This window comes from Gavia stellata, chromosome 2 (genome assembly GCF_030936135.1).
Source record: "Gavia stellata isolate bGavSte3 chromosome 2, bGavSte3.hap2, whole genome shotgun sequence".
Taxonomy (NCBI): Eukaryota; Metazoa; Chordata; class Aves; order Gaviiformes; family Gaviidae; genus Gavia; species Gavia stellata.
Window position 1 is genome coordinate 49,604,812 of NC_082595.1, and position 25,401 is coordinate 49,630,212.

At 39.5% G+C, this 25,401-nt stretch overlaps 2 protein-coding genes across 4 annotated transcripts in view; both read left to right on the forward strand.

The window, feature by feature from the left end:
• The window catches only part of HBS1L (HBS1 like translational GTPase), a 62,456-nt gene extending 50,451 nt beyond the window's left edge, over positions 1 to 12,005 (forward strand). Inside the window, exons 10-18 of the mRNA XM_059830962.1 lie at positions 77 to 151; positions 918 to 1,035; positions 1,224 to 1,292; positions 4,542 to 4,646; positions 6,644 to 6,734; positions 8,334 to 8,442; positions 9,062 to 9,162; positions 10,085 to 10,229; positions 11,343 to 12,005. Of these exons, the coding sequence (XP_059686945.1) occupies positions 77 to 151; positions 918 to 1,035; positions 1,224 to 1,292; positions 4,542 to 4,646; positions 6,644 to 6,734; positions 8,334 to 8,442; positions 9,062 to 9,162; positions 10,085 to 10,229; positions 11,343 to 11,354 (825 nt within the window). The 3' untranslated portion in view covers positions 11,355 to 12,005. The remainder of the gene's footprint in view (positions 1 to 76; positions 152 to 917; positions 1,036 to 1,223; positions 1,293 to 4,541; positions 4,647 to 6,643; positions 6,735 to 8,333; positions 8,443 to 9,061; positions 9,163 to 10,084; positions 10,230 to 11,342) is intronic.
• Positions 12,006 to 14,001: 1,996 nt separating this feature from the next.
• On the forward strand, positions 14,002 to 24,253 carry ALDH8A1 (aldehyde dehydrogenase 8 family member A1). Of its 3 annotated transcripts, XM_009813883.2 has the most exons (7): positions 14,002 to 14,139; positions 18,241 to 18,388; positions 18,751 to 18,906; positions 20,300 to 20,449; positions 21,100 to 21,356; positions 22,175 to 22,336; positions 23,801 to 24,253. In XM_009813883.2, exons 1-7 carry the CDS (start codon positions 14,002 to 14,004, stop codon positions 24,251 to 24,253), a joined length of 1,464 nt encoding a protein of 487 aa, XP_009812185.2. The 3 variants fall into 3 exon arrangements, with proteins under 3 accessions (XP_009812185.2, XP_009812188.2, XP_009812186.2); XM_009813886.2 differs by lacking the exon at positions 22,175 to 22,336; XM_009813884.2 differs by lacking the exon at positions 20,300 to 20,449.
• The last annotated feature ends 1,148 nt before the right edge of the window (positions 24,254 to 25,401 follow it).

The following is a 25,401-nucleotide window of genomic DNA, read 5'->3' on the forward strand; positions in this document are numbered from 1 at the left end:
GATGACATGCAGCTGTATGTTTGAGTCGTGGTTAAAAATCTACAATATTGTTACCATAATCTGTTTTCTGTTTTAGGTCAATTGGCAACAGGAAAGATTTCAGGAAATTACAAGTAAGCTCGGCCAATTTCTTAAACAAGCTGGCTTTAAGGTAATGTAAATTTCTGAGGTACTTGTTGCTTTGTTCAGGCATTTGGGTAGGATGCGCTTTTCTTACAGTCAGGTTGTGTGCATAGCATAGCAGATTCCTTTTCTTACTGGTAGGGTATACATTGAGCCCTGGCTATGGTTAGTCAGTTCTTTAATACTCTTTCTGTCATCATCTTTGTTTAGGTCTGTGGAATCTTTGGGGCACTCACCTCATTTGTAGTTTCTTGGGATTGTTGTCTACAAAGCAGAACAGACCAAGGATCGTCTCTCTTAATGTTCAGGGTTATGTGAATGACAGTAGAGAGTTTTATACCGGAACAGGTGTCAGTGTGGATTATGAATTTGTAAGAACACTCTCCATTTGCCATTCTTGACTGTTCTCATGTTTCCTCAGTTGCAGCTATTATCCATTTGGACTGGTTGTGGCCTTCTTGAAAACCCTATGCATAAACCAGCAATTCAAGCCAAAGTTTTGCCTGTCAGATATGGAATTGGAGTTTGTTATCTGAACTCATTTTCTGGTTGCTAATGTTGCTTTCATCATGTTTAAGTATCTCCAACCCTTTGTTGGAGCACTGTGATCAGGCAAGAGGTAAACAGAGAGAAAATGGATCCACCAAGTAATCTGCCTTCTCCAGGGGAAATAAGAATATGCCAACTGTTCTTTTATAGCTTAGATGCTTAATATTGAAAAAATGCACCTCTTGCTTCTGCTAGAAGATCCTGTTGTTAACGTATGCTTAACTTCTGTTTGTTTTCTTAATTAGGAATCAGATGTGGCTTATATCCCAACGAGTGGCCTTGGTGGTGAAAATCTGGTCACAAGAGGTCAGTCAAGTGACCTCACACAGTGGTATAAAGGAAAGTGTTTGTTAGAGCAAATCGGTGAGTGCAATTTTCCTCATTTAAAAACTAATATATCTTAGTCCTGTGTATGTCAAAACTTTTATTTTGGGGGAAATGGGGGACAAAGTCTTTGGAATGCAATATAGTTGATTTATCCCTAAGGGAGAAGTTGTTGAGATAGTTATTGAATACAGAAATTCTAAAAGGTTTTACCAATTTATTTGCAGATTCTTTCAAGCCACCACAGAGATCAGTGGATAAACCATTTAGGTTGTGTGTTGCTGATGTTTTTAAAGGTTGGTTGTTTTTATAATATTTTCACCATCATTTCACAAATATTTAACACAAGTGTTGAAAAATGATGTAAAAACAAGACTTACAGTAGGAACTTTATGTGTATCAGTAGTCTTGACCAGGAATGGTAAGTTTTCAAGCACCGTTCTTTGTCGGATTTTCATTAGTACCACTGAAGGAGAAACACACTGGAAAAGAAATTGAGGAAGAAAATCTGCATGACCAGCTAATTGGCTATGTAATGAGTTGATGGTTCTGTGGGACAGAATTTGGGAGTTTCTCTTTCCCAGACTGGTTCTTGTTGCCTAAATGAATGTTTCTCAAACTTTTTACGAGTTGACTTTAAGCTCTTTTACCTTCCACTCCTAGATTTTAAAAAAGTTTGAGTTGTTCCTTTTATGTTCATTGTTGTAGCTATAAATAATGACAAATTCCTTCATTTTTGTATGAAAATTTGCGGGGCTGAGGTGGAAGAAAAGGGTGGTGGTGGTGAGACTGTTATAACCAGCCAAGGATTTAATGAAAGGCAACTAGCTATTCCCTAGCACTAATAGAGATATGGACAGCAAGCAACTATAACCAGTTCTTATTCCCATTGTCTGGAGAAAATAGACTGCCTTGAGCCCTTAAGGTTTTCATGGTAAACTTGGTATTTTTTCCAGTTAAATGCATTTACATTTACAGGTAATTTAGAAGAAAGAAGGTTTGTAACACTCATCCCATTTGAAACGTTCCGTAGTTCGCTTGATAAATGTTGCAAACTAAATGACAGCATGATTTGAAGTGTTGTAAATATTTGTAATCAAATATTAATATTTAAATTCATATTTTAAAAGAAATTTTACTTTATATACAAGGTGTTTGTAGGGGAAGTACAAACAAACCAGATCAAAATACTGATTGTAATTGGAAAAATCAGTTTTGTGCAATTTTCATGTGGGTCTTTGAGAAAACACTAGATGCTGTACATGCCCTGGGTTAGCTGACTTAAAGTACTGAAACCATAATGTTAAATATTGAAACCTTGCATGAGAATTTACCCTAGTGTGTTACCACTAGTTTTGTCATCTAGGCCATCACTGTATTTATACATTTTTAATTTTGTGAGCTGTGGGAAAGTATGCTAGGATTATTGATTGAGATCTTTCAAAATATTATCACAACTTTTTTGTTGCAATAATCATTTTTGTGTTGAGCCAAGTTTCACAAAACGAGCAATTTTGACTAAATCTGTTCTGTGGAAGAGTCTGTTTTTTTTTGCTAAAGTGTGCAAAAAATAATGGCTTTGGAAGGACTCAATTTACATATTACAGGGTTTATCACTCAATGTGGCCTTTTAGGTGAGTTTTAGGCTATTTTTTTCTTACCTTATGATCTCAAAACTTAATTAACTTGGATGCCACCAGAGGAAGTAGCTGCAGGTACGAGTACATGAAGCAACAGTTGTTCTTAGCTCTATTCCAGTGCCTGTGCATGCTCAGGAGGAGCTGTCCATAGAAGTGTGTCAAAAGTGAGAGTGCTGAATGTACTCTTACATAGTTTGGAAAACCCCTTTCTTTATTAAGGTTACCCACACATCATGTTTCATCAGCCTAATTTTAGCTGTTGTCCTCCATAGCCCTCCTAATTTTCTCTCCAGGCAAACTATCTCCTGATCCAAAAGGTCCCTGTAAATTCATTCACCTGTGCATCAGTCCCCACTTACCGTATTATAATACTGTCTAGGGTGTGACTTGACCTGTCTTTAGAAAAGCTTTGTCCAGCAGCCATATCCTGAGGATAAAGAACATGTCTTGGCGGAACCCGCATACCATGATACACAGAAATAGGGCCATTTTTTATGCTCTGATTCTTCTGTCCCCCCCTATCCATTTTGTACATGCATTGATTTCATGGGGAGCTGAAGGAACTTGACACTTTGCAGGAAGCAATCAGCACGGGATAGGGCAAAGCTTCAAACACCACACTGGTTTACCAAGCCAGAGCTGGTGATGATGTGAAAAAAAGGGAAATGGTTCTTGACTGTGCTTGGGGGTGATTGGGAACCTGGAACCAATTCACGTTTCTGGTTGCCTGTAAGTGCTCGCAGAGCCAGCTTCAGGTTCTTTTGTGTACCATATTGAGGTGGTATTTGTACCATGGGGATTCTTTTTCTAGCAAGTATCTGCCTCTCCAGTTTTCTGTTCTTTTGACATCTGATGTCATCTGTTAATTGACTGCATTCATCTCATTTGCTGGAATGAATAGAGAAAAATTAGCTTGGAGGCATACTGGTAGTATTTTTCCAGCTAGATAGATGGAAGCCTTCATCAATAATGGTGATGAACGTAAAAGAACAAGTTGATAGTGTGTGACCTCAAGATTTGAGGTCAACTTGCTCTTTTGAATTCAGCTTTAAATTAAGCTTTTAATCTAAAGTGACACACAAAATACTAAGATGCTTGCTTATCACTGAATTCTAATGTTCAGTAAAAGGTATATTTGTTGTTTGTATGGATACTGAAAATGTCATTGTAGAATCACTTCAGAGGAATCTTTTTAAACACACCTGCAAACACATGCTAAGGAGATGAGGCATTTCTTAAGGTGTATGTGCATAAATGTGCACGTGTAGCACATCTATGGAAAATAACTGACATATTCAAATAATGAACAGAGTATTAGGGCACTGAAGATGAAAAAATTTGCAGATCTTTTCTTCAGAAATACTTAAGTCATCCAAAATTATAATAGCTCCTCATATTAAATAGGACTGAATCAATCTTTGACTTTCCAGGAGTAAAAGTAATATGCAGACAGAGCATGTAGGATTCTGACTCAGTTAAACAGTAAGTGGCATAGGAATTTGCACCTGTATGCATGAGAATTTTTATGGAAGGTCTGTGGTATGGTTTTTTAATCTGTCATTGTGGTGAGAAAGTGCTGAATTAAATAAAATTGCTAGAAATTAAAGGGCTTAATCTAGTATTGAAAAACTAAACAATATTTCTTCATGTACCTACATTTGTTTAAAGAAGGATATTTCTCCCTTAGTTCTGAAAAACATAAGGTCTAGAGGTTTTGAATTCAATGTTTCATTTTCATTATGATGCACAGCTGGCTAACTGCAAGTACTGAACACTCTTCTGGGGGAAAAAACCCCCGTCTTCATTATATTAAAAATTTATCTATGCATTGCTGAAGGGCTAACTTGTGATGGGAAATTGTGTTTATTATAAAGTTTTTTGAAATTATTACTGTGTGTATTACAGACCAAGGATCAGGATTTTGTGTCACTGGTAAAATAGAAGCAGGCTATATTCAAGTTGGAGAACGACTTCTGGCAATGCCTCCCAATGAAACTTGCACTGCAAAAGGTAGAGTGTTCAGAAGCATGTTTACTTTCAGGTCAATGCTGGGCTAGAAGCAGTTACTGAAATGGTAACAGACTGTCAAACTGATACTAACTGTCAAACATAAAATGTGAAAGCATAAAACGGATTTCTTTAGATGTGACTGTGTCTGTATAAAAATGTCTGTGAAGAGTATGTGACATCTTGCATGTTTTTTTTTAACCTTTTTTTACCATATCAGATATTCCAAATGTTATAGCCTCATGACTTCTGACATTGCTTTATGAAGAACCTGTAAGAAACATCTGAGTTCCAGCAATGTCTATAAAAATATGCAGTACAGGAATCATTAATATTCAGCTTTGCTGTGGTGTGTTACTGCTGTTAGGAAGTGTGAGGATGTTGAACGACCTTTAGAAAGTAATCTTATGAATTAGATGTGAAAAGCTCGAGAATTAAGTCTCTGCTGTTTGATGTTCATGAGATTTGTCACTGATCCTTTCATAATATACAAATTTCAGGATATAATTGTCCTGAGCAACTACAAAAGAGAAGAAAATTGGATTTAAATTTCAATACATTTGATTTCTGAAAAGAGGAATAGCTAAGTCAAGACATAGTTTAGCTGTTTCTTAATTAAGCTTGCTGCCTTTTACTTCAGAGTTGTTTTTGTTTCATGTGCAAACGGAAAGATAAAATTGCGATTTTCCTACATTGACCAATGAATAAAAAATTAAGCCCTCAAAATAAAGAATAAGTTTCTGTATGTAACTGTTTAGCCTGAATTCAGCGATGTGCTAGTTCAACTGTCCTGTTCTGTTCCAGAACCAGCTCGTTCAGTGCTAATTTGGGAAGCTCTTCAGTGTGCCTATTTATATGGTTGTATGCATATTGTTCACATGCACAGGAATGTTATAATAACGTGGATGACTACGGGTAACAGACCGCTGTAGTCACTACTCTGTTTTGGGAGTGGAGGAAGTAGCGTGGAAAAGATGTATTATTGTCTGAGTTTCCCCAATGGTACAATTCTATTATTTTTCTTTTGTACTGCCTCTCATGTGGCTGAAATGCAGGTGAAGGTTGGGGGCTCATTAAGCATGTATTATTTATTTAATTTGTCATACAATATTTACTAAAGGTAGTGTGCACATTAGGATACCGGTTTTTCATTTCAAGAGGCTGAGTTTCACTTATTCTGTGAGAATGACACGTATATGTGAAATAATTATCAACACTGCTTAAAAAACAGTACTTAACGTGCTTGTAGTTGAATGATGCTTTCTGGCATGTTTTTGACAAGTGGTTTTGGGAACAGATTTGCAAATCAATAAATACAATCTGTAGTGAAATAGAACTAGATCCTGTAAATGTATGCACTATTTATAAAAAGTGGGGGGTTTTCATTCCTTCTTGGTGTCTCCCAGAAACCTCAGAATGTTAAGTCAGGATCAATTAGTTTTGTCCTCACCCACCAGCCAGGTTATCTTTTAAAGTGATTGAAATGCATCAAAATCAGAACAAAATTACTTTTAAAGATGCTTTCTAATAGACGCGATGTCCTGAGAGAAAGGCATCAGTTACGTTTTTTTATGAAAGAGTCAGCAAACCCACTTAAGGTAAATGAAAGTTGACATAGTATCATTAAAGTATATGAAAGATGCGGTCTAGGGTGTGCATGTGCCTCAAAGGATGGGTGGGGCAGATACGGAGATATTAGTACTACGGCATTTTCAGGACTGCGTCATCTGCGCTGTGTGACAAGTGCCAGGTCCCCTCCTCTGGCTTAAATAAAGCCATGTTATTGTGCAGGGTGGGGTGAGAGAAGAGTGTGTCCTCACCAAGGGGGGGAAAAAAGCTTCCTCAGTCTTCTGAGTTAAAAAGCTTTTACTCTCAAGCCATTCATACTGAAAATTGATGAGTAATGGTTGATGAAGCACAAATGGCCCAAACAGAGCTGTTTGTTTGTAGCTCAGAACCTAGGTACTTCACTGTGAGGTTCTGTTCTTACTCATTTCCAGGAATCACACTGCATGATGAACCAGTTGATTGGGCTGCAGCAGGAGATCACGTTAGTCTCACTTTGACCGGCATGGATATCATCAAAATCAAGTGAGCAAAACTGGGTTTCAGTCTAAGTAACGGTTTGTTTTTAATGAAAAGCTGTGTAACTATTACACTTAACAATCAGCGGTTTACTTGAAGAATGATGTGGCTACCAGGATATTTAAAACCAAAGTGATGCATATCACCTGGCTTGCACGTAGAAACGTTGGAAACATCTGCTACATGTACAACGGCTACCTCAGAAGAATACTGTTAGTTTTCATGCTTTGCCCTAGTGCTGACACTGGTAACCTTCAAAGCCTTTTTCCTTAAGACATTCTAATTTGGGCATTTTAATTGATGAATTAAGTAAATCCTTATTGCTAAATAAACCAGAAGATTTTTGAAGAGCTTATCAAATCATGAACCATGCTAACAAAACGCATCCAAACAACTGCCATTGCATACCAATAAGTAAATCTGGAAAAGTGGAATTGATGGAAAATGTTTATGCAACACATTTAGCTGCTTGTAACATTTGTTTTGGTAAATCTTTTACTGACCCTTTTTTTTTTGTCTTATAAATTCAGTGAGACACAGCAAATATCTTTGTGTCTATTTCAGTCTATAGGTTTCATGCTAAGTGTTAGCCTCAAGCTTTTAGGTAAGTGTCAGTTGTTGTTCAGGCTAGAAAATTGGATCCATAATCTCAGCTTTTTTACATTCCAGTTGGACTTCAGACAGCAAATTTTCAAGCTACTGTCTAAAAATTCCTTGCATTGATAGTTTTGTAAATTTATGCTCTGCTTTTAAGGGAAAAGTACAGGCTTTTCTGTATTGCCATTTCGTAGTGGGGTGTGATTCTCTGTGGTAGATGGGGGGGGAAAGTCCTGTTCTACTTGTTGAATGAAGGCTTGAGTCAATTCGCTACCTTGATGTCATTCATCTTTTGGAGATATGTTAGATTTGTCAAGAAAAGTTACAAAGTTTTAAGTCCTCTTGATGAATTTTGATTACACCTGATGTATATGTTTAATGATACTGTTTGTTCTCTTCAGTCATGTTTTTCTGGGTGGGATTAATTTTCCTTTCATTTTAGATGGCTAAAACTAACCACTGGGGAAAAGCTGTGTCTAGTCTACCTTATTGAATTGTAATGAGCAGCAGCTTTCTTGTGACTCCATGTAGAGTTCTTTGGAAATGAGTGCTGCTGAGAGCTTAAGTTTTCAGAGTCCTGATCACGATGTTCCTTTATACACAAAATAGTTGAGTTACAGGCAGCAGCACTGCAATTTTGGGCACCCTGCAGTATTTTATGCTATTGATCTGGAACAATTAATCTCTGAATGAAAGTCTAATTCTTCAAAGTACCTACGCACAGGAAACAGTGACATTTTTAGAAACTGATTAGCAATGGATGTAATTGTTCACTGAACTAGACAGACCTCTTCATGCATACCCACAAAATACTGTAGACATTGTCTAGGAATTAATTTCATTACAGGCTTTAATACGGTGTTCCTGATTTATTTTTTTCCCCCGGGTTATATTAAAGTGGTGTTGTCTTTGCTTTGCTTGTCTTAAATATTTGTCTTTTTCCGGTGCAGTGATTAACATTTGTATGTCAAGATATATATCAGTTTCTTTTGTTCTCCTCTCTTACAGTGTTGGCTGTGTATTTTGTGATCCCAAGGAACCCATTAAAGTTTGCACTCGTTTCAGAGCCCGAGTTCTCATTTTCAATATTGAGGTTCCAATTACTAAAGGATTTCCTGTAAGTCTCTGTGAAAGTTCCTGCATTACAAGTTGCTCAGGGCTTTTTCTCTCCATGTTTGACCCCCCCCCGACTATGAGAGGCATTTAGCATCCAGAAGTGGTTCTCTCTCTCCAGAGGAAACGGATTCTTCTGTAGTTTGAAGAGGATGTAAGGGGCTATTGTGGCTGCTTATGCATATTCTGCCTGGCTTTTAATACATAGCTGAGCCATTTCAGAGAACATGAGTTCCACCACAGTCAGGCTAGGCTGTCCTTCAGAAAGCTCACGCCTTGTAAGAGTATAATGATGGACTTAGTTGTAAGATACCTTTTAAAATAAATAAAGTATCAGTTTGTGCTACAGAACTGCACTGAAGTGGCAAAAGCAAAACACTTAAGAATGAAAAATGTGTTTATGATGAATTAATACATGACCTTTGTGTCATATCCGTAGAGATCACAAAGTTTAGGAACTAGGAGCAGTTACTGAATGTGAGGCAGAGACTCCTGTGAGAGGAGTTCTATAAGCATTTGTTTAAAAAATCAGTCTTAAAAGAAGTTGATGTTTTCAAGTATTAACACCTAGGATTTCTGGTTATTGTACAATGTTTAATAATAACTGTAAAAAATATTTTTAGGTGCTTTTACACTATCAAACCATAAGTGAACCTGCTACTATTAGAAGACTGTTGAGTGTCCTGCACAAAAGCACTGGTGAAGTGACAAAGAAAAAACCTAAGTAAGTGTTTTGAATAGTTAATAATTACTCAAGAAATGGGCTGACTTTTGATTAATGTATGGTATATCAAGCAGGTTCTGTTATGAAGCAATAATGTGTTTATAAGAATATGATTTCATTGTTTTAGTTGGTCTCATGTTTAGATTTCAGAGTGCTTTACAAAGTGAAAAACCTCCTGCCCACTTGATAAAAGCTGAGCACCTGAGAAGTAAGATGGCTTGCCTAAGGTCACTTGCAGAATTGGGAGTGAATCCTAGATCACCAGCCCTGCATTTAAAGGCTTTATTTTTTTATTTTTTTTAACATTATCTCTTTTCTTCCTGTAATAGCATGGGATCCTTGTATAATTCTGAAGATGGGTTACTGTCTAAAATAAACTCGACTAGACAGAGAAAAAGAGATTTAGGGAGTCTTTCCACACAAGTTGAACTATGGGAACATCCCTCTAGTTATTTAAAGCTGTATTTGGGTAGAAATGCTATTTGATACATACAATGTTATCAGAATAATCCTTTTCCAGAAATTGCATGGCTGAAACTGTTGCTGAAAGGTAATGGGAAGAAAAATAATGACTTCTACAGAGCAATGAATTGGCTCTTTAGTCGTTGGGTTTGAAACAAGACTTGATTTCTACTAGACATGAAAAAACAGGTATTAATGAGATAATTAACTTCAAAACAATTTGCTAAATGTTGTGGTGGATGCCCTTCTCGAAGTTTTTAGAGAAAACTCAGATGCCTTTTTAAAAGCTATGCTCTAGGCAAATGAGTTTTCAGTGTGGTGGCTTGGGTTATACTTGAAATCAAGCTTGATCATTATACTTTTGGCATTTTAAGTTGATTTTTTCCGTTTATTCACTGTTGTCTTTTTCACTTATGCATGCATATATTTATAATAGAGTTTTCTGCTTATGTACCTGCAGATTCTTGACTAAAGGGCAGAACGCTCTAATAGAACTACAAACTCAAAGACCTGTTGCTCTAGAGTTGTATAAAGATTTTAAAGAGCTCGGGAGGTTTATGTTACGCTACAGTGGTTCCACTATTGCTGCAGGAGTTGTCACAGAGGTATGGCATTTTCGTAATGGATTTTCTATACTGTAAAGGAACAGTGTTAACTTTGACATAGCATTTAGTTTTTATGGTTAAGACCTGTTTTACACCCTTTGGCCTAAAAAGTGAATTTATTCTGCTGAAAAAGAGAGAGTGCTTCAGCAAGATGTGAGGAAAACTTGCCATGGTTCTGTTCAATTTACTAGGAGCACAAATTACTTTATTTAAAATTTTTGAATGTTGTGCATTTTTCTCCCTCTCTCGACTTAAAAAATAACCCTTCAGTAATTTAACATACATCAGTCTTTCTGAAATCTAATTGCCTGTATAAATATACAGTTTACAAGTATATTTAGTAGTTTGTAAATAAGTAGTGTTGGCCATTTTTACTGTGGCTAGTTTGGGTCCCAGATCTTTTTCTGTTAGCTTTAAAGACAATTGTGTATCTGATTCTTACCGATGCCTATAGACACTCTCAAATCCTGTGTAAGTGAGAGGAAGCAAAGGCTGTGGGGCTAAATGTAGATGTTTTGTCTTCTATTAGGAGAAAAATATATGAATGTCCCTCTATCTGTCACTTTAAAAAAATCTTTCTATCATTTTTGGATTAGAATTTAAGTTCTAATTCTAGGCCTGAGGGAGAGCAATTTAGTCATATTAACCAAGTTCTGGTACTGAGACTTAAAGCTGAGTCATTTAATGTCGGAACTTGGAACTAGAGTGTGAGAATTTCTGGCTTCTCGCTGCGTAGGAATGATGTCCTAGGTCTGTCAGAGGCTCTGGGCCTTATGGAGCTTTAATGCTCTTAACAATCTGCCTGGTCTTAAATAGGCTCCACAATTAGGGCTTTAATCTTGCACCAGTTTTTCATTAAATTTAACTTGAAGTAAATGGGGTCCTATTTAGATCTATGATGCCCAATGTTTGTAGAATTGGGAACTAAATAACTCTGATTGTTATTTGGGAATTGCTAATTTAGTACTTCTGATCTTGTTCCAGAGAATTTCAGAGCAAAAGGAATTATTTTTTCCACAGCTAACTATATCATGTTGAAAAAAGCTGTGATCATTTTACATTTAGTACTCCATTTTTCACCATAGGGGTTTTTCCATTTGCTTATATTTTTAGATTAAAGAATGACAGTGGTGCCAGAACTTCCACCATCCAACCAAAATGCAATCAGATATCCAAACTTCTGTTTAAGAATCCAGTTACTTCAGTTGAAGGAACAAGTGCAATTAATGGGGGAGAAGATGACGATGACAAAAGTTAAATCATGTGAGATGTCTGGAGAGCCCTTCATCAATCTCTCCCCCTGCAGAACACGATACCAACTGACAAGGAACTGCTACTGTTGCCCTTCTTGATCTCAAGAATCTCATGTGTTTCTCCATGTGGAATTTAGCCCTTAGAGAGCTTGATGGAAAATGAAAAGTGGAATTAGAGAAAAAGATGATGAATCATCATGAAACAAACTCCTTACTTCCAGACATAAATTGTTTACATATTTTTCTTTGATTTGCTTTTTTGCTGCACATTAATTCAGTAAAGTAACTTTATTGGTCTAATATATTTTTAGGTTGAGTTGAATGCATATTCAGGGAAAAAAAGAACTATTTACTTTGGTTTCAAGAGAATGGCATGTAGTATTATCCTGGGATTGTTTTCCCTGTCCCAAAATTTATTTAAAAAAGGAAGTTTTCTTTTGCTGTGTAGTGGAAGCTGTGCCGACATTGGCTGATTTTATTTTTTAAGCTGTAAGAATAATAAAATAACTTCGTCTGAGCATAATTTTTGTCTCCTTCATCTTTTGTTATTTAAACACTTCTAAATTGTGTTAAATCATTCTTTACTTTCCAGACCTCAGAAGTTTCAGAGTAAACTTACGAGTTAAAATGTGAAACTGGCATGCGGCTTGTCTTTCTGTGGAATTAATTTCAGTTTTTCTCACGTTAGTGCAGCTACTGCACATACATGTCTCTTTCATCCAGACTTAGTGCTCTTTTGAACAAAAGCTGTCAATTTAATCTTGGTATGTATGCTAAAGCCACACTGTTGTGCTTACTCAAGCCTGTAACTCCTTCCTGTTTTTCAGCAATAGGGCAGGTAAAACCTCCCAACTGAAAAGAGGGTCCTTCTGCCACCTCCAGCTTAAGCTCAGGACAGACACACTTCACTACAACTCGGAAGATTTTTTTTTTCAATAGGAAGTGTGAGAGGACCTTGGCTATTTCAGGACCTGTACGCGAGTGCGGGGTGGAGACAACTATGCTTTCACCATAGTTGTTAGTGTGGGGAAGGAAGTAAAGTACTCGCTCCAGAGCATCAGCCACTGGGCTTAACCGAAGTAAAGCTGTGCCCTGTGTAATGGAGAACACAAAAAGCCTATGATGGCTATTTAATTCAAAGTCATGTATGGTCCATACCTACTCTTCCCACATGCTTTTTTTGGTAGGTAACCTCTGATAACCCTTCTCACATTAGAGAGAGTTGCATTAAATTTTGAGACTCGGTATTCTGTGACGACAGAAAAGCTACTGTACGCTTTCCCAGTTTGTAGCTTGGGAGAGCCAGAGGTATTACCTAATCCAGTTTCAACATGACTGCACTACCTTTCAGCACTGATTTGAACTCTGCCCAAAGGCGCCAGTTGGTTAATGCATAAATGATCTGTTGTGCAACAAAAACATACCACCTTTATTCTATCAAAGTATGTTTGCTTGTTGATCCACAAGATATTTGATGGCTTGGCAGCGGTCTAGGATGCAAAAAGTTTCTAAACTGCTGATTGAGACATTCACAATCTCCTGGTGACAGCGTTCTGCTCTCCAATATGGATGTAGTGTTTTGAATATCTCTGGAGTGCGAGGAGGTGGCACGCAATCTTAGAGCAATTTGATAATCTAAGCGTTCTCTCTTGGAGAAAAATGTCTTTTACACAGCTCTTACTGGGCAGTTCGGGTTCTTGGGAAGTTAAAGAGAAACCTAATTATGTGTAACAGGCTTCGCTATAGTAAGGTGGCTTCCACTGGCATATCTATGGAAGGGAAAGCGTGAAAGCCAGTGTCTTGCTTCTTTTTTAAAAATTGGATTTCTGACAACATACAGCAGAGTGTACCAGGTAGGATTGTGCATCTCAACCGTTTTGAACTGAAGGGCCACTCAGCTGTTTGTATTGTTTGATGTTTGGGGATGTTGGTGGAAAAAAGATAGTTTCTTATGTTTAAAGTCTTTTGATTTAGCAGAAGTATTGTTTTTGGGGTTACAAGGAAAAGTATTGATGATGACAAAGCAGTGAACATGAGCTGCGGACATGCTGGTCCAAGTGTCTATTCTGTGTGTCTACTGATAGTAAAAAGCCGGTCACTGGCTAAGTGTTTGGGTCTTGAACTATTTTGTATAGTTGTTGCAAAGTGTCTTTAGACTGTAGCTTGAAAAACTGGTATAGGAAGAAATTTCCCTGTCTAACCCTTCTTTTTCTCCCCTTCTTCAGTACTTTATTTCCTATAGACAGAGAGGAATTGTTTTCTAATAACTAAGCTGATCCTGCCTCCCTGCTTCAACTCCCAGAAAAGAATCAAGTGTCACAGAAATGGTAGGGTTTTTTCCCCTTTTCCTCTTTTCTGCTGTTGTTGCCAGGGTTCGTTCCCACTGGTGAGCAAGCAGTGCAGGGAAGATGGAGAGGGAGGGGGAGGAGCTCAGACTCGCTGTGCAAATACATACAGAACTACTAATCTAAATTGATGCCTCATAGAAAAAAAATCACAGATGAAGCAAGGAGCTAACGATGGCTCACTCAAAGGCTCTCTTAGTGCTGGAAAACTTTATAGGTGGCAAATTTGTTCCTTCTTCCTCCTACATAGACTCCTATGATCCGTCCACCGGAGATGTCTATTGCAGGGTGCCAGACAGTGGCAAAGAAGAGGTGAGTACCATCCAAATGTGCAAAGAAGTGAAAACGTTAAATGCACATAGCATTATATTTTGAGTGGGAGAGGCTGAGGGTGAGAGAACAGAAAACCAATGAAGACTTTAATGTTTAAATAAGTAAGTTCTTGATTGTATTGTAGCGCTGTGTAATTGATTGCTGCAGCAGTGAATACTGGGTTTTTTTACATTTTGCTGTTAGAAAGTTACAGGCTGGATCCTAGGATGGTGTAAATCAACAAAGCTTCAGTAACTTCAGTGGAGCTCCTTCAGCTCAAGTGGGAGATGTCTTGCACATAAGTTAACAGTAATGCTCAGACTGGCTGTAAGTGTAAACAATCTGAGATCTCTTCTGTAAATAAACTTAGAGGCACTGTATACAACTAAATGTGTTCTCCCTTACTGTCTTGATGATTTGCAATTGTCATTTGAAAGGATTTTTGGCTTGCTGACTCTTCCCTGAAGATGGTAAAAAGCTTCCAGACCTCTCTGGTTTTGGTATTAGCAGTTGGATATTAAGTGGAGGTGATGAAGTAGCTGCAATGAGTGTGTGTTTCCTTACAACATAGCCTGTCCTCTGCATCAATATAATGTTTCCTAGTCCTGTGCGCTCTAGTGGGATGAGTGTTTCCTGGTTCCTTATACGTGTTCAGGTGTGGATGGGCAATGCGACATTCATCTGGGGAGCTGCAGTTTCATTGATGCTACTTTATAAGGGACCTATAAGTTTGTGTCCAACATAGTGTTTCAGATTTACTGAAGAGAGAAACAACTGGAAAAGCTTGGATAATGCAAAGGGCTTGGAAAATATTGACAAGTTAGTGTAGAGTATTTTCAAAACATTTTTTCAAACAAACTGCTACTGTGTGTAGCTGTTCCCTTCACTTGCATTTCCGTCCTGTTGACATCTTTTCTCTTTGCTTCTCTCAGCAGAAACCTTTGCACTGTAATTTCAACTGGGTAAATATTTGCTAGATGCTGATGACCAAGGGTTACAGAGTAACAGGTTGGGTTTGCTAGAATACACCTGTGTAAGTTCCTTCCAACCCTAATTATGCCTGAAAAGACTTCTCTTTAATGTGCAGGTGCAAATCTTCCTGTTCATTCATTTGCAGAAATCATTAAAACAAGAGAGATGCGAGAATGCCAGAACAGCCTAACAAAAGACTGCTGCTGGCCATTCTGGAGATATAGTTCAAATATACTAAGGAGCAATGGCTTTTCTCTTTCAGTTTTCTGAGTTAGTGGTTGTGCGTAGCAGCAGGAACCCAGTTTAAACACCTGTAAAGCCAGCGAGTGCTTTACTCCTGCCTTTAGACAACTATACCAGAAGGTCTGGCATACGCTGGTGACTGATGGAATATGCTGCAGGGGAAAATGCAATCACATACTACTTAGAGGGTATCTAGAGATATCAAAATAAGCATCTGGACCCAGGTTCAGCAAAGAACGCCGAATGCTGGTTTCTAGCAAGGCTCAATGTCCATTTGGATTTTTTTCTTGGTTAATTTTAGTGGAAGGTTAGAAGGCAGAATGGAGGCTGACAGTGAACCTGTTGCTGACCCTGGAATTTAACACCAGGTCAGCTGTAGTGGCCATATCAGCCAGTTTCTGCCAAAAACATCAAAGGGGTTTTTTTCAGGGGTTAATTTGTCCCCCAGCTAGGTGTCTTAAATTCCAAATAGCAGCACCGAAGCAAGCTGACCAGGTGCCCTGTATCTCCAAAAGACAGGCTGGTGAGGGCTAATTAGTCCTGGCAAGTATCTCCTTAAAAAACCCCTCTCTTTAAAAAACGTTGCTTCTGTACATCATCCCCTGGGAAGGAAACATCATGTCCTGAGGGCAGTTTTGGGTATTTTGGTATCAACCTTTTACGATAGGCCTGGATTGTGCGTTCTTTCTCTGCATCTGTCTTGTGCAGAAGAGGAAAGCAGAAGGAAGTGTTTCAGACACACAAGTTCATAGCTGAATTCTTATGCGTGTTTTCTTTGTGGCTCGACTTTCTTTGCTGCTTTTTGCTAGTCAGACTAAGTAACTGTTTAACCTTTGTACGCTCTCTTACTTCTTCTGTACAGATCTCTCTCCTTTTTTTCCTCTTGTTTTTTTTTAGATCAATCTACTGCCACTTCATTCCTTCCTTGGCTAATTTTCTCTTCTGCTGTCTGTGAAAATGCAACATCATCTTCTAAATGCACTGGAGGGTTAAAAATGCAGATAGCATTAACTTCACACCAGCCCTCTCTTGAAGCAGGCAGCACATGGTGGAAAAGGCCACAAAGGAGAGGACAGATGAGAAGTAGCACCACAATGGCACCTAATGACGGGAGGGTGGAAGAACAAGTTAATTAGTAAAGATGGTATGGTTTCACAGAGGGTGAACCTTTTCAGGGTAGCATGCCATCCACACCTGATGCGTTCAAGAAGCTGCAGTTCCCCTTTCCCAGGCCTGCTTTGGCCCTGCTCCAGCTGTGCGGTGGCTGACAGCCTGCTGCCATCAGCACCTGAGCAGTAGGTTGTCGAACTACAGTCGAAAGAGTAGAGTCTAGGTGTCTGAGCTTGGCCAGTGATCCGTGTGACCTTGTGTTTCCCATCTTGGCCTCCATACCAGTATTGTTCTGGCCCTCAAACTCTGGTCCTTATTTTTAGGGAGACTGTACATTCTGATGTGCATGGGTGGGGAAGGTTTTTCACCCACTTGAACTTTTGTGTCCTCATTAGTGAAACATCATTGGAGTGTCTATAAATTATTTTGTGATGGTTTTTATAACACCCATCACAATCTGAAGAAACAAATTTGGAACTCAGTTTTGTGGAACTGGTGGAAAGGAGCCTTCAGTGACTGCACGGGAACCAGCAATATGGCAACATTAGAAGAGGTTGAAATGATCTGATTAATATTACATCAGCATCCTCCTAGTTACTGACTTTGGCAGTTTTCCAAAAGCTGAAGAAATGTATGAGCAAAAATTATGGGAAACCAGCTAAGACAGCTTCGGCTAAAAGCCCACCTTGATGCATATATTAAACATTGGAAGCACTAGAGAAGTGATACACAGGAAGCAAAAATTGGGAAGTAGGGCAGTTAATTAAAATATGGAAGGATGTTGGTAACCATCTTTAGTAATCTGAAAGACTGGTAAACATCAAGAAGGAAACGTTTATAAATCAATAAATGCAGGCAACTTCCACTTAAGAGCCCAGAGGAAATTATTGATGAGAGAGAAAGCTTTCTGGTGAATTTTAATCCTTTGAAACCTAGTCTGCTTCAGAAAAGTGCTGGTAATCTGCCACTATTCAGAAAGGTCAGGCTGAAGGAACATGCAGCAGTTATGTACCTCTCACGCAAAATACTGACAAGACTGGTATGCATCTATATAAATGCATATAATGATCTTTCATATCTGTAGACTTCATTAGGTATCTGATGAGAGAACTGGCTAAATCCTAAGGGTTTAGAAATTAGCTTATTTTTTTGTTTCTCTGAGGGCATTAATGAGTTTATAGCTGTGATCAGGTAAGATTAAAATTTTTTTTCTGAGTGTCTATTCTTGGTGCATATATTCTTAGTCCTCGCTTGAACCAGTTGGGGGAAAGGGAAGAGGAAATCAAAGGCTAGCAGGGCATACAGTCTGTTCCTTCCCCAACCCCTTGCTTTCATCATTGCCCAGTGTGGCTGAAGTCCTGTGTTGCAAGGACTGGGGATATTTACACTGAGGCTGCATTTGCTCTGGGAGATTCTTGCACTTTCCCCCATGAGAAACAAGATTCTGCATGGGTTCAGCCAGTGGCACTTGCTGGCATTTCCTCCAGGCTTGGAGGGTTGCTCACAAGTTGCTGGAATTTAGAGAAAAGCAAGAGTTACGCTGACAGTTTCTTTCCTAGATACTCAATTTCAATAACACTTCTTCAGTTACGGGTTAGTGTCGTGAGAAGATGAAAATGGAGAAACTATCAATAGTCACAACTCTGAAGAGATGCAGTCTTCCCAGCCATGTGATCTGGATTATTAGCCTCTCAAATATGAATTCGTCTGCTGATTGTTTGATATTCTTTCTAAGGCCTTTCATCAACATTCACCATCCCTCTTTTGCTTTTTTAGGTGGAAGCTGCTGTCAAAGCTGCCAAAGATGCCTTCCCAATTTGGTCCTCAAAAAGTCCATTGGAAAGATCTCAGATCCTGAACAAATTGGCAGACCTGATTGAACATGACCTGGAAGCATTTGCACGAGCAGAGTCAAAGGATCAGGGTAAGAATTGGAACTGTTGATCTCAAATAAAGTCCATCTTGCTGAATATTGAAATGGAGGATATGGTCCAAATTTTTAGTATGGTATGAACTGTTGGAGCAGATTAGAGTTGTCACTGATTTTGGACTCCTGCGGCATTCTTGCTTTTCAGAATTGCTGACTTTGACTTCAGTTGTTAGATATTTGGAATGCAATACTACAGGGGAGCTGTTGTCATTGACTATGGTTGTACTGTGCTGCGGATTACTTGGGCGCAGAACAAAAGGCATTTCCCAAAAAACATGCCCATCAGCTTTCAGAGCAGAGTTTAAAGCACTGTTTCTGCCCATGATACCACAGCAGTGTGCTTGGTTTTGTTTCAGGAAAAACTATTACGTTTGCTAGAACAGTGGACATCCCTCGGGCTGTGTACAACTTCCGATTCTTTGCCTCTTCCATCCTTCATCACACGACAGAGTGCGCCGAGATGGCAACCATGGGCTGCGTGCATTACACCTCGAGGGCACCCGTGGGAGTTGGTATGATGCTCCTGAAACGCTGAAAAGCTTGCCAGAGTGTCTGCCTCAGCAGTGGCTCAACAAAGAAAGGATTTTTCAAAAGCGCTTACTGTTTCTGGATCGTGTGCTAAACACGACTAGTCTGCTAGAGCATAGCAATTTCATGTAAAATCGGTTATGCTACTTCATGGTAAAAAGAATGCTTACGTGCCTTAAAAAGCACGTGGTAGCTCCCGCCCCCAAAATCTCTCCTGTGTTTTGTATGTGTGCCTGGGGGTAAGTAAGTATTATTGCTGTGGATCAGTGAGGCATTCAGAAGCATTGAGCTGCTGCTCCTGTGGGGTGGACTGGGTCTTCCTCGCCTTTGGGGGAGCAGTAGTAGCTTGCAACGTCACATTTCAGCCTGTGACAGGCATGCACACGGGTGGCCAAACCACTTTTAACTGGGGAGTTGCTGAACTCAGGCACTAGATGCTGCCGATGCTTCAGAGATAAAGCAGCTGTGCTGAGCTTGATGAGTAATGGAGTTGTCATGATTCCATTATTAGGTGTTTTATCTAAATATATATGAATGTTCCACATTCACACTTGAATTATTTAAAAAATAAAATTGGCTAACCTAGAGGACCTATTTAAAATTTTTTGTGAGCGGTGGAGAACATGAGTGTTTCTGGTAAAATTACTCTCATAAGGAAAAGTCACTTGCTGCATCTGCTCCAATAAACAGCGAGAAATCCTGTGGCTTTTATGAGCAATCACACCTAACAATTACAGATTGTTTTTCACTATTTCCTATAAATATGCAAGGTGAAAGTATTCCCAAAGGCAATTACTGAAAAAATCCTGGTCATTCAGCAATTCGTGGAAACAGCAGTTTGTACGCTCATAAACTTTGGCACTCGTAAGTTAGGCTAAAATTTATCAGGAAAATATGCACTGTATGTTATGCATGCTCTTTTTTTGTATTAAAATTGGGGGGAAAAAAGCTCTAAAGAGCAAGAGAAAGCAAGAATGATCTGAGCTAACACACATTACCTTAACTTGCTGTAGGATAACAGAATGTTACCACAGACCAGTTGATGTACATAGTTTTTATGGTTAACCTTGCATTAACGTTCCTAGAAAACACCTAAAAGCTGCTGTGAATATAAGATTCTGCCCTGAACAAGCAGCAAAACTTACTCAGAGACTTTGGCTGTGATCACCTTTAGGATCATTTGCACAAATCTTTTAAAATTATCTGCCTCTCAGAAATGTTTCTAGCTGCAAATTTGTTGTATAATTGTCTGGAAATAAAAGCCATAGCCAAATTCCCTTCATAAATCTGAACTGGTGTATAACTGCTTGAGGTTAGAGAATCGAGTTTGGTCTCCCAGGAGACTGAACTCCTGTCTTTTGTGGTTTTGCTTTGTAGCTGGTTTAATCAGTCCGTGGAATTTGCCACTGTATTTGTTGACCTGGAAAATAGCTCCTGCCATTGCATGTGGAAATACTGTGGTTGCCAAGCCAAGTGAGATGACATCTGTCACGGCTTGGATGATGTGCAAACTCTTGGAGAAAGCAGGTAAGTCCTGTAGCGTGCTAGGGATGGGGAATGGGGTGGGAATGCTTGCCTGTGCACCATTTTTTTGTTGCAGAAATCAGAAGGTGCTCAAAGAATTTGGGAAAGACTGTTTGCTGTAGCTGAATGTTGCACTGGAGAACAAAAAGCTCTCCCTGTCCTCATACTATCCCATTTTCCCACCCCAGCTGTTGCCCAGTTTTTCCACTATCTTCTCATGAAAAGTCTTCCTGTGCCTCCTTTCCCCCTCCTGCACTCCACTTAAGGGTGTCCCAAGTCTGTGGTGGCAGCAGAGGAACCATGAGGGCGTAAGAGAGTGAGAATCAGCTCTCGGTGGCTGTCGTGGCTGTATTTGGTGCACTATTAAGAAAAACTGGGAGGACAACAGCTTCTTCCCTGAATGACTGAAAACTGAGTCTCTGATGATGGATGTCAGGCAAGCTTGACTGATCGGTGGAATTGGTTTTATCTTTTAACCCATGACCCCAGCGTTATTAAACATCATGCATTTCAGCTGCTATGTAAGTTAAGGGTCAGTCTTGGTCACCCTAGAGCTACGGGTCGTTTTCTAACTTCAGAGAGAAAACACAGTGAAGTGAAACCCGCAGAGCAAGGGAAAGGGTACGATGACTGTGTGCCTTTCTTCCCATCAGGATTACCCCACGGGGTGGTGAATGTGGTGTTTGGAACAGGCGCCAAGGCGGGAGAAGCCCTCGTCTGCCATCCCGACGTGCCTCTGATCTCCTTCACAGGAAGCACGCTGACAGCCCAGCGGATCACAGAGAAGAGTGCTCCGCACTGCAAACGGCTTTCGCTGGAACTGGGAGGCAAAAACCCCGCGATCGTCTTTGCCGATGCCGACTTGACCCAGTGCATCCCCACGACCCTGAGGTCCAGCTTTGCCAACCAGGTGCCTCCCACCTCTGTAGCGTATAAACTCTGTTTGCAGCAGGAGGTGTGCATGTGTCTGAGAGTGTATGTGTGTGCGTGCACGTACCTTTGGAACCAAATCCTAAATTTTCAAGGTCTGTTTCAAGATTCTGTGTTGTAGGCAAACTGTAAATAGAAAAATATGAAAAAAAATTTTCATTTTTCCACAAGCAGGGAAACAAAATAATAAAGGGCTCTCCCTAGTACTCTCCATCAGAAAATAACAAGGTGGCATTATCCCTCTCAAAATAGATATATTGCTTATCCTTCCAGAAGGTAGCTGTTTTAAATCCCACCCTGCAAGTAAGTGGGAAGCTTGCTGATTTGCTGGAATTAAATTAGGAGACTCCCCCCAGAATTCTATCGATGTTCCTCTTCCCTCATCACCACCCTCAGGAGAGATCACCAAAGCCATGAAACTGTATCAGGGCAAATGTTCAGAAAAATAGCTTGGTATCAGAAAGGGATTATCAGAAAATGAAGACAGAGATTATTCAGAACTGGAAATCACATTTCCTATGAAAAATGTTGGAGAAGATAACGTGTAATCAATGAAAAATCAAATTTATTTGCATTAGTAAGTGATTGTACAATCCTGTTATTGCTGTTTTGTCTTTTTCTTCTCTTCTCCTTTTTAATCTGGGAAAAATCGTACTTTGCAGTGTTGGTGAATGTAGTTTGCACTTCTGTGGATGCAGGGACACAAGTGTCATTCTGGGATGTGACTCGTAATATTTGACAATAGTACAATGTAATATGAACTAATATTGTTGTTCTTGTTTGTTTCTTTTTTGGTAGGGTGAGATCTGTCTCTGCACCTCCAGGATCTTTGTTCAGAGGGGCATATACAGTGAGTTTTTGAAGAGGTTTGTGGCAGAGGCTAAGAAGTGGAAGGTTGGGAACCCCTCAGATCCTACAGTCAACATGGGAGCACTAATAAGTAAAGAGCATCTAGAAAAGGTGACGTTACATGGAGTTTACGTGATCTCATCTCATCCTTTAGAGGGCTATGAAAGGTGATTTCAGACGTGTATGGAAAGGACCATGTCCTCTCCAAGATTAGCTCTGAGGGATGATGATTCAAAGCCATTATAAGGTATCTTTTTGATAAGGTTTCTGTTGCCTGTGGTCTGGGATCATGTGATTATTCCAGAAAAATCAACTCCATGGGGAAAATAATTTTAAATGACAAACAAAAATTTTTTCCCAGTTGAAGTGAAATAATTCAAAATGTGTAAATCTAAATCCTGAATTTATACTAAGCAATCTTAGAGTTCAGCAACATTTTCATGGATTTTAATACTGCATTTGCTGAGATCACTTGTTAACTACCACATTAGGCAAATAAGGTAAAAGTTTTATTTTTATATCACTCTGGCAAATTCTGGGGAGTACAAGACAGTTTCCTAGGACTGCTTGCAGTCATTTGGAATTGCGTATGTGTAGAGGGAAGCTGAGATGGTGCACAGTTAAACATAATCTGCTTTAGCAGCTTATATGAAATTAATTTTTATGGTGTCAGACAGAGTTCAGGAGAGCAGATGCTCACATCCCAAAACTATGTGACACAATCAGCATAAGCAAGAAGCAGACCGAAAACCACAGAGTGAGAGAGAAAGCCAAACCTTTGTCACACTTCCTGATGCCTCAGCAGGTTCTCCAGGCCTGTTCAGAAGTAGAGTGTCAGAAACACTCACTTCCCAAGGTCCTCGGTCTGTGGCAGCACAGAGGACTTCCAAGTCTAACCTACCAAGCTGGTTAAAAGAAAAAAAAAAAAAAAAAAGAGAAGGAAGCCCGGTGGTATCTCTGTGGTGTTTCTATAGGGAGAGAAACCAGGCAATGATTTCAGACCAGCAGAAGTAGATCAAGAGCATGTCCTATGTGTTCAGGGTAGCACATGATAGCAGCAGCCATGGAAACAGCTTTAATTGTTTATTGATGAGATTTTCTACAGCATTCATGGCTTCATCATCCCAGTGGCATGTAAATATTTAACAAGCCTGCCTATGAGGTAGGAAAATACTACTGATGCCTTCGAGTAAATGAGTGAACTGTGGCATAGAATACGTGGCAAACTGTCCAAGCTCCTGGAAGAAGGGAGGGAGGCTCTGGGCCCGCTTGTGTTTTCATCAGGGGCCCTACCCTTTTGAGAACACTTAGCGAGAAGGGCCAGCAGTGTTGCCTGCTAGGCTACTAAGTGTTTGGAGAGAGAGAAAGATTGTTTTACACCAAGAAATACCCAGCCTTACTTTTACAGACACATAACAAAAGCTAGGGAATGACCTCGGTTGTTAGGAGGGAAGTAAAGGCAGCGTGATCCAGTTGGAGATATTCAGGGGCCTCTCCTGATGTGCCCAGACTGGAGAGGTGGACCCTCAGGATTTGACGTCCTTTAGCAGTGATGTTTTCCTGCTGCTTCCCCAGGTAAGGAGCTATGTGAAGAAAGCCCAAGCTGAAGGAGCCAGAGTCCTCTGCGGAGAGGGAGTGGATTCCTTGGCTCTCCCAACTGGCAACCAGAAAGGCTATTTCATGTTGCCCACAGTTATTGTTGAAGTCAAGGATGAATCTTGTTGCATGCAAGAAGAGATCTTTGGTCCTGTGACATGTGTGGTAGCATTTGATACAGAAGAAGAAGTGATCCAAAGAGCCAACAGTGTGAAATATGGCTTGGCAGCCACTGTGTGGTCCAGCAACGTGGGACGTGTTCATCGGGTGGCACAAAGACTACAGTCTGGATTGGTGTGGACCAACTGCTGGCTTGTTAGAGATCTGAACTTGCCATTTGGTGGGATGAAAGCCTCAGGCATAGGAAGGGAGGGAGCCAAGGATTCCTACGAGTTCTTTACTGAGGTCAAAACCATCACAATAAAGCACTGACATACATATTTTAGGGTAAACTAAATGACAGTAATTTGCGTTACGGTAAATGGCTTTCTGGAGCACAGGCTGCTATTGTGGCTGTCTTTTTCTTGAACTTTGGCCAAGTAATATCAATGACAGCTGAAAATAGTCATCCCAAATGCTAATGTTGAATTCAACCTTTCATGTTAAATGAGAAGATCAGTGCGGACTCCACAGTCAACCCAGCCCAAGCCAGATGATTTGCTTACCTTATGGATGCTAAAGCTTTTTGAGTATTCCTGTCTCAAAAATCTCTCCCTGTAAGGCAGTTTGGAGAAAGGATGATATATGACTGTACCTGTGGTTGGTGAATTACATTGAGGGACAAAGTGGCAAGCACATTATGAGGCTGATATTGTAATGGGAATCAGCCCATTTCCACAATAAGCAGTATGTTCCATGTACTGATCCATACTGCACTTCACTGATATCAGACAAGGACTAACGCTACAGCACACTAAATGCCTAAGGCAGTACCTTAAATCTATTAAGTGGTATTAAACCATGGGGTCATGAAATTCTCATGATACACAGAGACAATAAACATTTTAATTATAACCTGTTTTATGGTATGCAGCTGAATCATCCTAAGACTTGTTCTCTACCTATGTTGAAATTACAGCCTTTTGTCACTTCTAGGCCTCAGTGATGGTGTTTTTCACATCCCTGCACAAAGATTTGGCTCTACATCACAGACAGTGTAATTTTTCATTAATAAAGACTGGAAATGACTCCTAAGAGAAATGACTGTTGGAAATATTTGTCACCAAAATGTAAAACCACTGGCAACTTTCCCTCGTTCATTTACAGAGCTTTTATTTTAATCAGGTATCTCACAAACTTGTTCACATAAATGCCTGTATTCTGAGAAGAGCTAAAAAAAAAGGGACCTCTAAAATACAAAAAACCTGATGAAAAATTATTACTGATGAGACGGGAAAGAATGGAGTAGCAAATTGCTCTGCTGCTCCTCTGCACACCAAAAAGAAAATACAGAGAGAGATTTGGGGTTAATAGAAAATGCAATTTTATTTTTTGTACAGTTTATAACATTTTTAGGGGTGTGGAGCGGATACACAGGACTGTAATACCTTGTAAAACTGATGTAGACAGTCCCTGTAGAC

Bases quoted from the DNA above. Each gene is read 5' to 3' on its own strand.
- ALDH8A1 (XM_009813883.2), top strand. From the start codon at position 14,002: ATGGCTCACTCAAAGGCTCTCTTAGTGCTGGAAAACTTTATAGGTGGC. The intron at 18,389-18,750 runs GTAAGAATTGGA...GTTTTGTTTCAG, and splicing joins AGCAGAGTCAAAGGATCAGG to GAAAAACTATTACGTTTGCT. The intron at 22,337-23,800 runs GTGACGTTACAT...CTGCTTCCCCAG, and splicing joins GTAAAGAGCATCTAGAAAAG to GTAAGGAGCTATGTGAAGAA.